General features: G+C 44.8%; 1 protein-coding gene across 4 annotated transcripts; it reads right to left on the reverse strand.

The window, feature by feature from the left end:
- Window positions 1–837: 837 nt before the first annotated feature.
- Window positions 838–10,587, reverse strand: TMEM219 (transmembrane protein 219). Of its 4 annotated transcripts, none has more exons than XM_046667098.1 (6): window positions 10,552–10,587; window positions 9,226–9,424; window positions 8,952–9,141; window positions 3,539–3,768; window positions 1,966–2,135; window positions 838–937 (listed from the first exon to the last, which is right to left on the reverse strand). In XM_046667098.1, the coding sequence occupies exons 2-5, from the start codon at window positions 9,388–9,390 to the stop codon at window positions 1,998–2,000; spliced, it is 723 nt and encodes a 240-aa protein (XP_046523054.1). In that variant the 5' UTR covers window positions 9,391–9,424; window positions 10,552–10,587; the 3' UTR covers window positions 838–937; window positions 1,966–1,997. The 4 variants fall into 4 exon arrangements, with proteins under 4 accessions (XP_046523054.1, XP_046523052.1, XP_046523053.1 ...); XM_046667096.1 differs by having other exon boundaries at window positions 10,456–10,586; XM_046667097.1 differs by lacking the exon at window positions 10,552–10,587 and adding an exon at window positions 10,456–10,537 and having other exon boundaries at window positions 9,226–9,427.
- Between the last annotated feature and the right edge of the window lie 632 nt (window positions 10,588–11,219).

Here is an 11,219-nt window from a genome sequence, read left to right on the forward strand (position 1 = left end):
CCAAGATGGAGACCGGGCGGGAGGGCGCAGGCGCGGTAGGTACGCCCGGGCAGAGGGGGCGGGGCCCCAAAGGAAACAGCCCCGCCCCTCCCTCCTTACTGCTGCGGCATGGGAGACGGGCAGCCAACGAGCCAGAGTGCGCGCGCGCCCCGCCACGCGGACCCTGGGTGGGAGGAGGAGGGGAGAAAGGCTCAGCTGGAGGGAGGAGCCCAGCGCGCTGTCCAACTGGCGGTGGCGAGGGCCGCGGCGCATGCGCTCGCCCCGCCTTACGGGCTAAGCCCGAGCTTGTTGCTAAGGGAAGCTTTGAGGGGGCGCCGGGGAAGGAAAAAAGAAGCCGTGATCTGCGCCTGCGTGCAGTGTAGAGGTTGGGAGGGGTAAGGGAAGGCTGCTGCTGGGCGCAGAAAAGGCGGGAAAATGGACTGCTTTGGTTAGTGACCGTCCAACCGGGATGTGGGCTCTCAAGTTCGAGGAATCTTTGCTGGGAAAACTCAGTCTGTCAAATCCCTTCAGGAAACTGAGGCCATTCGCACTTGCATGACACTGCATTTATGTCACAGCATTCCCATGACCGTATCCACCTGACTCTCCCAGCTAGCTGGAATTATCTATTTTATTTCATAGAAGAAAATAAGACATAAAGTGGCGGAGCTAGGATCAAAACCAGGATTTTTCCAAAGCCAAGTCACAACCGTGGGAAGAGCTGCAGTAACCCAAGCACTATGCTAACTTGTATCTCAAACTAAAGAGTCAACAAGGAAAAGTCCCCCAATCCTCCTGAGCTGGTCTACCCTAAAATTTCTCCCTCAATCCAACCCCCAGTAAACACCCTGGGCAACGTTGGGCAAAAAAGCCTTTTATTTTCCACCACATTCCAGCTTTCCACTTTTTGTAACATCTCTTCCAACTCAGGACCAAGGCCCAAGAAGTTGATTCACACCTGGAGAAAAAGAAAATTAAAAAAGAGGGCAGGTCAGAGGGCCCTTAGGGGAAGCTCTGGGATGGCTGCAGAAACTGAGGAAGGAGCAGAGGAAGTTACAACTAGACACAGGCACAGGCACTTATCACGATTCAGGACCCCAGGATCTGCTGGGGCCAGAAGGCACTCCTTTCCCAGTCTGCTCAGATCTGAGCAAGGCTGAGCAGTTTCCACCGTTTCCTGTCCCAAGTAAGTGGTTGGAGCAGTCATGTCTAGCCCTAAGCAAAATAAGCAAAGTTGATCTTGAGCGTCTAGTTCCTCCGGCCAGAGGCCCTTCCCTGGGCCTGGGCTGTTTCCACTTCTCTCACAGTTAGTTCCTAGGGCACAGCAGCCAGCTGAAGCTAAGAACACCTTAAGAGCAGGGTGCACAATATATGACTCTCAAATTATATGAGACCTACCTGACAGGGTGAGAATTTTTTAGAGATATTTTTTTTCCTCAATGAGTTGACACACGAAATTGTTAGCCAATATGTCCCCCACCCACTGCTACCTTTGTAGGCTGTGTCTCTCCAAAGATCCTGTTAGCAGAATCAACTTTTTCTAAATGCAACAATGGCTAATGGAAAAGAGAAGGTGCATGTAAAGTGTTGGACACACAGCATATGCCTAGTAAATGGGCATCATCAATCAATTCTTTTGAGCTGTTCAAGATGAATTTTACAAAATCAGAATTTTGTAATTCTCAGTATCAGAATTTCAGGAAAAAAGCAAGACAAACATGATTCACATCCAGGATGCATCATCAAATTTGAACAACTCACCATTGTTGCCAAAAAGCCTGAATGTGAACTACAGCTATGGATGAATCTTAAAATCAGAATGTTTGCCAAAAGAAGTCAGTCATAAAAGAATATGTATGATTCCATCTATATAAAGTTCAAAAATAAGTAAAACCAAACCATATTATTTAGGAATGACTATCTCAGTTACAATTGCCATCCCCACTCCAACACCTACTCCCATAGGACTAGGGCAAAGAACCTTACCTGAGAACAAGACAGGAACTATGCCAGTGTCCTCAGAGCCGGGTTCTAGACCAGTGGGACTCCCGGCGGGGATGGAAGCACATAGCAGTGAGACAGCAGAGAAGGCCACAGAAGAGAAGCAGGAATGAGCCCAAAACCAGCAGCCTGGAGCCACACAGAGCCAGCTCCTCCTAGGGGTGGACATAGGGAGGGAAGGAGGAATGAATGAGAGAAAAAGAGAGTGGAGAATTTTCCCTTGGGAAGACATCTTACTCCCAAGGACTATAGAGAGAAGCCTCCATGGGGGAGAATGCTGTCCATATCCAGGAGGCAACTAAAGGGAAAATGTTATTTCTATACAAGCTAATTGTCTTGATGGTCTACAAACTGCTTTCTTGCCCAACCATTGAACTGAACCCCCATGATGACGCCATGAGCTAGGACAATTCACTATTACCCACATTTTAAAGATGTGCAAGCAGGAGCAGTTCTGGAAACCCGGATCATCTCTGCTTCCAAGCTCCCAGGTGATGCTCTTCACCAGGGTCTTTGCAAATGTGAGGGAAGAGCACGCAGCAGCCTCCTAACTGGTCTCCTCCACTCAGCCATTCTCTTGCACTCTGCACCAGTGACCCCCATGGCCTGAGTGTCAAGTTGTAGCATCTTAGCCTGGCACCACGGTGCCCTTGCATCAATCTTCACTCTTCCTCTAAGTCATTCCTAAGCCCCTCATCATGGAGTGTTCCCAAAGGCTGAATACTTTTCAATCTCTAGGCCTGTCCTTATGCTGGTCCCTTTTCCTGGACTGTATTTCTCCTCTCCTGAACCTCCTCTACTGCATTCTCTGCCCAAATCTTCCTCATTTTCCAAGGATGACAGGGCAGAACAAGGCTGGGACTTGGGAGTCAGAAGGCATAGGCTGCTATCCTGAAACTGCCACTTAATCAGTTGTGTGACCTTGGGCCATCACTCCCACCCACCCTCCCCATCTAAGTCTGTTTCCTCATCTGTAAAATGGGATAATAGTGGTCACCTCAAAAGAGTATTTTAAGATCAAATGAGATAATGAACCTGAAAGTACTCTGTACATTATAAACTACTGTATACAATTCCCTTTCTTAAATGCCACCCTCTCTGTGAAGCACTTTCCATAAATATTGGCTAGGGTTAATTGCTCCTTACTCTGTGTTTGAATAACACTTTGCTCACATCTCTATGACAGCAATTAGCCCATTCTGCCTCCTATTACAGAATCTGAATGCCTTTGAAGTGGAGATCAAATTTTATTGTATTTAAAGACAATAGTTAATAGTAATAGCTGTCATTTATCAAATCTCTATTATGTACAGGCAATGTACTGGGCACTTTACGTTCTCATTTATCCTTAATTGTTGGAATTAGGAGAGAGTACTGTGTTACAGATGAGGAAACTGAGGCTCAGAGAGGCTCAGATACTTGTTCAAGGTCACACAGCCTCGGAGGCAGGATTATAAAGCCTGTGCTTTATCTAGTAGGTAAAACTGCCTCCAGAAGCTTTCAAGATACAACATTTGGCTTGGCAGCCCATGAAACCCCAACAACCTGAGACTCTTACCGAGGTGAGCAGCTTGGTGAGTACAAGGCCTTCGTGGCTCCAGACCCTGACACACTCTTCAGCCATCCTAGGGCTCAGGGTGGCATTTCCTGCTCCCTCCTCCAAGCAGGATATGGGTGGCTGGCTGGAAGGCAGGATTCCTGGAGCAGCACTAAAATACAGGCAGGTTCCTGGTGTCCTTTCTGTGGTCACCCTGGCTGTAATGAGGACTAGCTCTCCTGCAGAAGACCCTATGAGAAGCACAGGAGAGGAGATGGAAGAAAATGAAGGGTGGGATGGGAGCGACCCATCTTCAGACTTCTATTCATTTCTAAGGCTTCCTAAAGTACCAGGTACCAGTACTCTATTCAATAAAGTACTCTATATACTATTATTTACATCATTGAGAAATGAAAATAACTGTGTACCAATATAAACAAAAATTAATTTAAGTTAGCTTACAATCAATAAAACAAGCATACCAATACTTGCAAAGTTGCAGTGAAACTGGGGCAGATACACACTGCTGATATCAGTTCGTATAAACTGGTTCACCCTTTTTAAGAGCAGTTTCCCACTAGGTACCAAAATCCATTAAAAGGTTCACACCTCCTTTCAAATTAGTGAGGAAAGGATGGCCTATTCAGTCAATGGCCTCGGGACAACTTCCATTTGGAAAAAAAAAAAGTTAGATGTATCTCACACTATAAAATAAAGTCCAGGTGTATTAAAGACCTATACAAATAAACCAAATAAAGCAAAACAAAAACCAAAGAAAATACAGAAGAATATTCTCTAATTTTAAAGTGGGGAAGGCCTTCCTAAAAAAGACATAAAACCTAAAAGCCTAAGTAAAAGGACATGAGCAATAAACTTAAACCTCATAAAAATTAAAGGCTTCTACACAATGAAAGATAAGTTAAAAAAACAGTTAACAGGGGCTGGCTCCGTGGCCGAGTGGTTAAGTTCGCACCCTCCGCTGCAGCGGCCCAGGGTTCGGATCCTGGGCGCAGACATGGCACCGCTCATCAGGCCACGTTGAGGTGGTGTCCCACACCTCACAACTAGAAGGACCTGCAACTAAGATATACAACTGTGTACAGGGGGGTTTGGGGAGATAAAGCAGGAAAAAAAAAAAAGATTGGCAACAGTTGTTAGCCCGGGTGCCAATCTTTAAAAAAAAAAAGAAAAGAAAAACAGTTAACAGAGTGGTTGAAAATACTTATATTCAATTGGCAAAAAGGTTTACAATTCAGAATGTATAAGAATCTTTGAAAAATCAAGAAGATAAAGACAAATAACTTAAAAGAAACATAAGCAAAGGATAAGAACGGGAAATTCACAGAAGACATGAAAATGGCCAAAAACCCTCTAAGATGTTCACCCTCACAGGCAATCAGGAGAAAGTAAATTAAAACAATCAGGTATTCCTTTGCCCATTAAGTTGGTAAAAATAAAAAAGATTGATAATAATAAGAGTTGCTGAAGATGTGGGAAAATGGGCACTGTCAACTGGTGATATCTTTCAGAAGACAATTTGGTTGTATCTGTCACAATTTTAAACGGGTACAGAGAGGGACTGAGAAGATGCCCACCAAACTGGATTCTGCAGGGGAGGTAAAGAAGGATCTTTACATTTGCTTTGTATACTTCTGTGTGATCTGAATCCACAACGAAATGAATTTGTCTATTAAAGGAAGGGCCATACCTTTTGACTCAGTAATACTACTTGGAGAAACTAATCCTAAGGAAAGGATTCAAAAGAAAAATGCAAAGTATACCAAGATGTTTACTGTAATTTCATAACAAATACGAAACAATAGAGATGTTTAACAAAAGGGAAAATGTTAACAAATGATGGCCTAACCACTTAATGGATCACTTTACATCCATTAAAACAATAACGTCCAGATCATGCAGTAATACCAAAAAACACATATCATAAGTGAAAAAGGAGATCTACAAACCAGTATATACATCATAGTTACAGCTGAGAAATGTACAGGCAAAACTCTGTAGGAAAACTCCCCTTTCTTCTATGTTCCCCAGATCAAATCGGTCACCAAGTCTTGTCAATCCCTCACTTCTAACATCTCTCTCAAATTACTCCCCTTCTTTCACAGCACTATCTTAGCTCAGTTTTTCTCATCATCTTTTTATTGCAACCACCTCCTAACTGGTTTTCCTGCATCTGGACACATTCCTCCCAGGCAGTCAGCCAACAGAGTGTGATCTTTTCAAAAGAACAACAACAATAACAAAATCCTACTCTTTTCCTGATTAAAATCTTTGAGTTTGCTCAATGTATTGGATAAAGTCCGACTACCTTGGCTTGACACACAACACCCTCCCTGGGATTCTGCTTGCTTCTTCAGGCCCATCTCCTGCCACTCATTCAACACTCTTCCCCTGCAGCAGTCAAACTGAGTTCCTTGAAGCTCCTAACCATGCCGTCATGATCCCCGTCTGCATGCCTTTGCATATGCTCTTCTCTCTGGCTGGAAGGGCACACTCCTAAACCTCCCTCAAGCCTCAGCTCAGGCACTGTATCCTTGGAAAAGCCTGTCGTCACCATCCCTGCTCAACAGACTTCTGAGTACTCCCCGTGTACCTTGTGTTCTACTTCACACACTGAAAGGTATTTACTTCTGTTCACATCTGTATTCTGGCCAGACTGTGAGCAACTTGAGGTGAGGGCCCATGACTTACAAATCTCTGCATTCCTCGTGCTTGGTACGTAGTAGGTGCTCAATAATTATTGCTTAGCTGATGCAATCATAGGTGATTATTTTTTATTTTTGTCCAAAATAATCTTTGATGATATTACTTTGTTTCTAACCATAAAATGAATAGGGCTTCTTTGCAGAAACAGAAACTGATAAGCTGATCCTAAAATCCATATGAAAATTCAAGAAGTCCAGAATGGCCAAAACAATCTTAAAAAGAAGACCAAGTTGGAGGACTCACATTTTCTGATTTCAAAACTTAATACAAAGCTACAGTAATCAAAACAGTGTCGTACTACATAAGGATAGACACACAGATCAATGAAATACAACTGAGAGTCCAGAAATAAACTCGTATGTCCATGGTCAATTGATTTTCAATAAGCGTGCCAAGATTATTCAATGTGGAAAGAATAGTCTTTTTAACAAAATGTACTAGCCACCAGCAAAACAGTCTCTTCAACAAAACTTGTTAACCACCTGCTAGAATGAAGTTGGACCCCATCCTCACACTATACACAAAAATTAACTCAAAATGGATCATAGACCTAAATGTAAGAACTAAAACTATAAAATACTTAGAAGAAAATATAGGATTAAATCTTAGTGACCTTGGGTTATGCAAAGTCTTCATAGATGTGACACTAAAAGCACAAGAAAACAAAATAAAAAATACATAAATTGAACTCCATCAAAATTAAAAACTTTTTTCCTTCAAAGAATAACATCAACAAAGTGAAAAGACTACCCAGAGAATGGGAAAAAATATTTGAAAACCATACATCAGATAAGAGGCTTGTATCTAGAAAATATAAAGAACTCTTACAACTCAAAAAAGACAAATTACCCAATTTTAAAAATAAGCAAAGACTCTAAACATACATTTCTCCAAAGAAGATATACAAATGGCCAATAAGCATGTGAAAAAAATGCTCAATATCATTAGGCATCAGGAAAATGCAAATCAGAACCACAGTGAGATACTACTTCACCCCGACTAGGACAGCCATAATAAAAAAACAGATAATCACAAGTGTTGATGAGGATGTGGAGAAACTGGACCTTCATACACTGCTGGTGGGACCATAAAATGGTACAGCCACTTTGGAAAACAATCTGGCAGCTCCTCAAAAGATTGAACATGGAGTTACAATATGATCCAGCAACTCCACTTGTAGGTATACACCCAAGAGAAATGAAAACATATGATCACACAAAAATTTGTACGCAAGTGTTCACAGCAGCATCATTCATAATAGCCAAAAAGTGGAAACAATCCAAATGTGAATTAACTGATGAATGGATAAATAAAATGTGGACTATTCATACAATGAATGCTATGTATCAATAAAAGGAAATGAAGTGGGGCTGGCCCCTGGCCGAGTGGTTAAGTTCACACACTCTGCAGCAGGTGGCCCAGTGTTTCGTTGGTTCAAATCCTGGGCGTGGACATGGCACTGCTCATCAAACCACGCTGAGGCAGCGTCCCGCATGCCACAACTAGAAGGACCCACAACAAAGAATATACAACTATGTACCGGGGGGCTTTGGGGAGAAAAAGGAAAAAAATAAAAATAAATAAATTAAAAAAAAAAGAAATGAAGTACTGATATGTGCTACAACATGGATGAACCTTGAAAACATTATGCTAATTGAAAGAAGCTAGTCACATAACACCACATATTATATGAAATGTCCAGAATAGGCAAATCTACAGAAAAAGATAGTAGATTGGTGATTGGCTAGGGCTGGGAGGTTAGGAGGAAAAAGGAAGTGACTTTTAATGGCTACAGGATTTCTTTCTGAGGTAATGAAAATGTTCTAAAATTGATCGTGGCGACGGTTGCACAGTTTTGTGACTATACAAAAAGCCATTTAACTGTACATTTTAAATGGGTGAATTTTATGGTATGTGATCTCAATAAAGGTTTTACATATCTTTTTAAAGAAAAAGAACAAGAAAAATTGTCCCAAGTCTGTATATATCAGACACATTCCTTTATTCTCATTCTTTGATCACACATGTACACTTGGACAAACAGAGACCTCCCCCTCAACACACACACATATGTGCAATTCACAGGAGAATCTTAGAATGATAGTGTAGGAAAAGACCTTAGAAGTCAGAGAATTCCACCTTTCTCTTCTCCCTCTTCATCTCCCCATTCTTTAGACAAGGAACTTGAGGCCAAATCTCACACAGGAATTAATGGCACCCATTGACTCTCTCTCCTTCACTTATCATTTTCCCTGAAGATTCCATGCTCTTTGGGAATGGGTGATGTCTAATTTTTTCTGTACCCTCCATGGCACATAGAGCTGTGCTAAGCACGCAGCAGGCACTCACGACACTAGCTTAATTGAACAGAACATGCTTCTCTCATATCCTTGAGGAAAAAGAAGGTGCCTTTAAGAGGGGAAGGCCGTAGAAATAAAGAAGGATGAGAAAGACAATTAGGTCAAATCTAGCCCATTTCATCACACCTTCAAGGAGAGAATCAAAGAACCTCAGAGCTGGAAGGGGAGAGAGAAAACATTTATAGAGAACCTACACAGTGGGCCTCAGGTTCACTGTAAGTATCTAATCCTTATTACAGCAGAAGTGATCAAGGCCCAAGGATATGCCCAGGTCATCAGGTTAGTGAGGTCAGAGGCAGGGCCACCCTGAGTGTTCTAATGTCCAAACCCACGGTCCTCCTTGATCTCACCTTTCAATCCCATCTGACTACCAAGGACCGTGGCTTGGAAGGCCTGGGTTTTGTTCTTGTCTGGATCATCTCCGAAGTTCAAGGTGGTCAGCAAGCCCACGATATGAGACCCACGCCACTTCCCTGTGACTGTCTCATTCACGGGGCACAGGGTCACCTGGCCAAAAGATCTCAAGAAAGAGACCCAGTCCTGTGTGCAAAAGGAAGACGGGAGAAAGGTGAGAGGTTAGTAGCACAAGCAGGCCTGCGTGGGAAGGATGAAGAGGGTACTCACCTGAGGGATGTCAGGGCTACGCAGGCCAGTCCTGTGGGTGAGGAGGAAGCCACCAAGGCCCAGGCCAGAAAGGCCAAGCAGCAGCAGGATCAAAGTGGCACAGACCAGAGGTGGGTGATGGGCCAGACAGAGATGCAGGTTGTGTCCTGCCTGGCAGCTGCCCATGGGGAGCAGAGGGGTCTGGGCCTCCACGGAGAGCCTGCTGGAGGACAGGAAGGAAGAACTGGACAAGAGCCTACCATCAAGAAACCACTTACCCATTTTATTCAAAGGGAAGCTAAAACACCAAGAAGACAAGGGACTTCCTCAAAGCCACACAGCCAGTTAGTGGCAAAGCCAAGACAAGAATCCAAGGTTCCTGACTCCAAGTTTTCATCTCCCTGCTCTACTCAATAAATGTTTGCTGCATTTCATTTCTAAGTCATCAACGTAGAAGCAGAAGCAGAGCACGCTGCGCTCGCAAAAGGAACCGAAAAATGAGAATTCTCAAGGTGAGGAATTTAAGAAGCAGCTGTTCTGGGGTTAGGGTTTGGCTGAGAAAGGTTTCTAGCCAATAGCCCAGACAAAGGAGGTGTCCGACAGCACTCTGCTTTGGACCTGAACTGCTCAATTTGAATTCTCCTCTGCCACTCGTTGGCTATGTGAGAAAAATCAGTTAACCTTTGTGAGCTTAAGAATCTGTGAAATGGGAGTTATAATGACTACGTGTGGCAGATAAAGCAGTTTGCATAGTACTCGGCCTTGCAGGAACTCAACAAATGTTCATTTCTTCTCTATCTTTCTGTGTCATACTTATCTTCAAAACCAGGTGAGACAAGACAAAAATACTGTGGGGGAAACTGAGGCTCGGGGACTTTAACAGAAAAGTGATACAGCCAAGGTCTGAAACCCGCCTTCTGCTTCCAGGTGGAATGCATTCCCTCGCGAGAAGCCACAGCCTGATAAAAAGGAACTGGAAGGCGAGATAAACACATGGGGTGGGGAGAGAAGGAGGGCTCCAGGGAAATGCAGGCGTCACAAATGCTCAGCCTCTGGCCTGCCTCCCGTCCCGGCCCATCAGGAAAGGAGAAAAAAGCAAGAAGCAGAAGGGCAGAGCCTGAGGGTCAGCAGTTGCTGTAGCCCCTGGGCCTCCCCTCCCCCGCAAAGCCCCTGAGTTCCTCCAGGAACTCAACACCCGCATCATCCCTTCTCGGTCTAGGGGCGTCGAGTCCGCCCGCCGCTCGCTCTCACCGCTCGGAGCAGGGCGGAGGCCGGCGCCCCCCACAACGTCACGCGAGGAGCCGCGAAGGGGCGGGGTCCCTGCTCCCCCCCCCCCGACACACCCACCCCCGCGGCGGGGATTCGCATGCGCAGTGCCCACGCGGCGGCCGTCTTTCCTCTCCAAGTCAGGGTGGGGGCGTACCAAGAGGAAATCCAATAAAGGGGCCAAGGGGAAGAAATAACTCCGCGGGAGGAGAGTAAAAAGGAGAGAGGCAAGGGAGCTAATTCTAGAGACGTTGTTAGAATTGTAAACTCTCCCTCCAGAGAGACCGTGGGGGCATTTCAATGAGACTCTCGTCTCAGGCATTTTTCTGTTGCTCGTCCCCTACCCGCGCCAATCGCACAGCCCAGCCGCGCCCAGGTTCCGGGTAAGGATTTGGGGTCCGCCCGGGGGGCGGGGCTCCAGCCCTCGGACTTCGGCCTTCAGGGCTGGCTGTTGTGTTTAGGGTTCCTGTTGTCTGCGGAGCGGTAATGTTTAAGGTTTAAACCTCGTCCTTGGCACCTGGGTTTTAGCGACTCCTTAATGCATAGGATCTTACGGCTGCAAGGGTGCTCAATAGAGACCATCTCATTTTATTTCTGCCCATATTTTAGAGATGAGAAATTTTAGAGATGAGAACACGGAGGTCCATCTTACCTGAAGTAGCAGGACACGTGGAACTAGGAACCCTGGTTCCAGATCCTAACTCTGTCCCTGCCTCTGCATAAGCCATAACCGTGCTCTTCTAGGGATT

This window comes from Equus quagga, chromosome 7 (assembly GCF_021613505.1).
Source record: "Equus quagga isolate Etosha38 chromosome 7, UCLA_HA_Equagga_1.0, whole genome shotgun sequence".
NCBI classification, from domain to species: Eukaryota; Metazoa; Chordata; class Mammalia; order Perissodactyla; family Equidae; genus Equus; species Equus quagga.

Coding starts and splice junctions, on each gene's coding strand:
- TMEM219 (XM_046667094.1), bottom strand. CDS start 9,486: ATGGGTAAGTGGTTTCTTGATGGTAGGCTCTTGTCCAGTTCTTCCTTC. Junction 9,142..9,225: donor GTAGCCCTGACATCCCTCAG/GTGAGTACCCTC, acceptor TTTTGCACACAG/GACTGGGTCTCTTTCTTGAG. Junction 2,136..3,538: donor TCACCAAGCTGCTCACCTCG/GTAAGAGTCTCA, acceptor GTCCACCCCTAG/GAGGAGCTGGCTCTGTGTGG.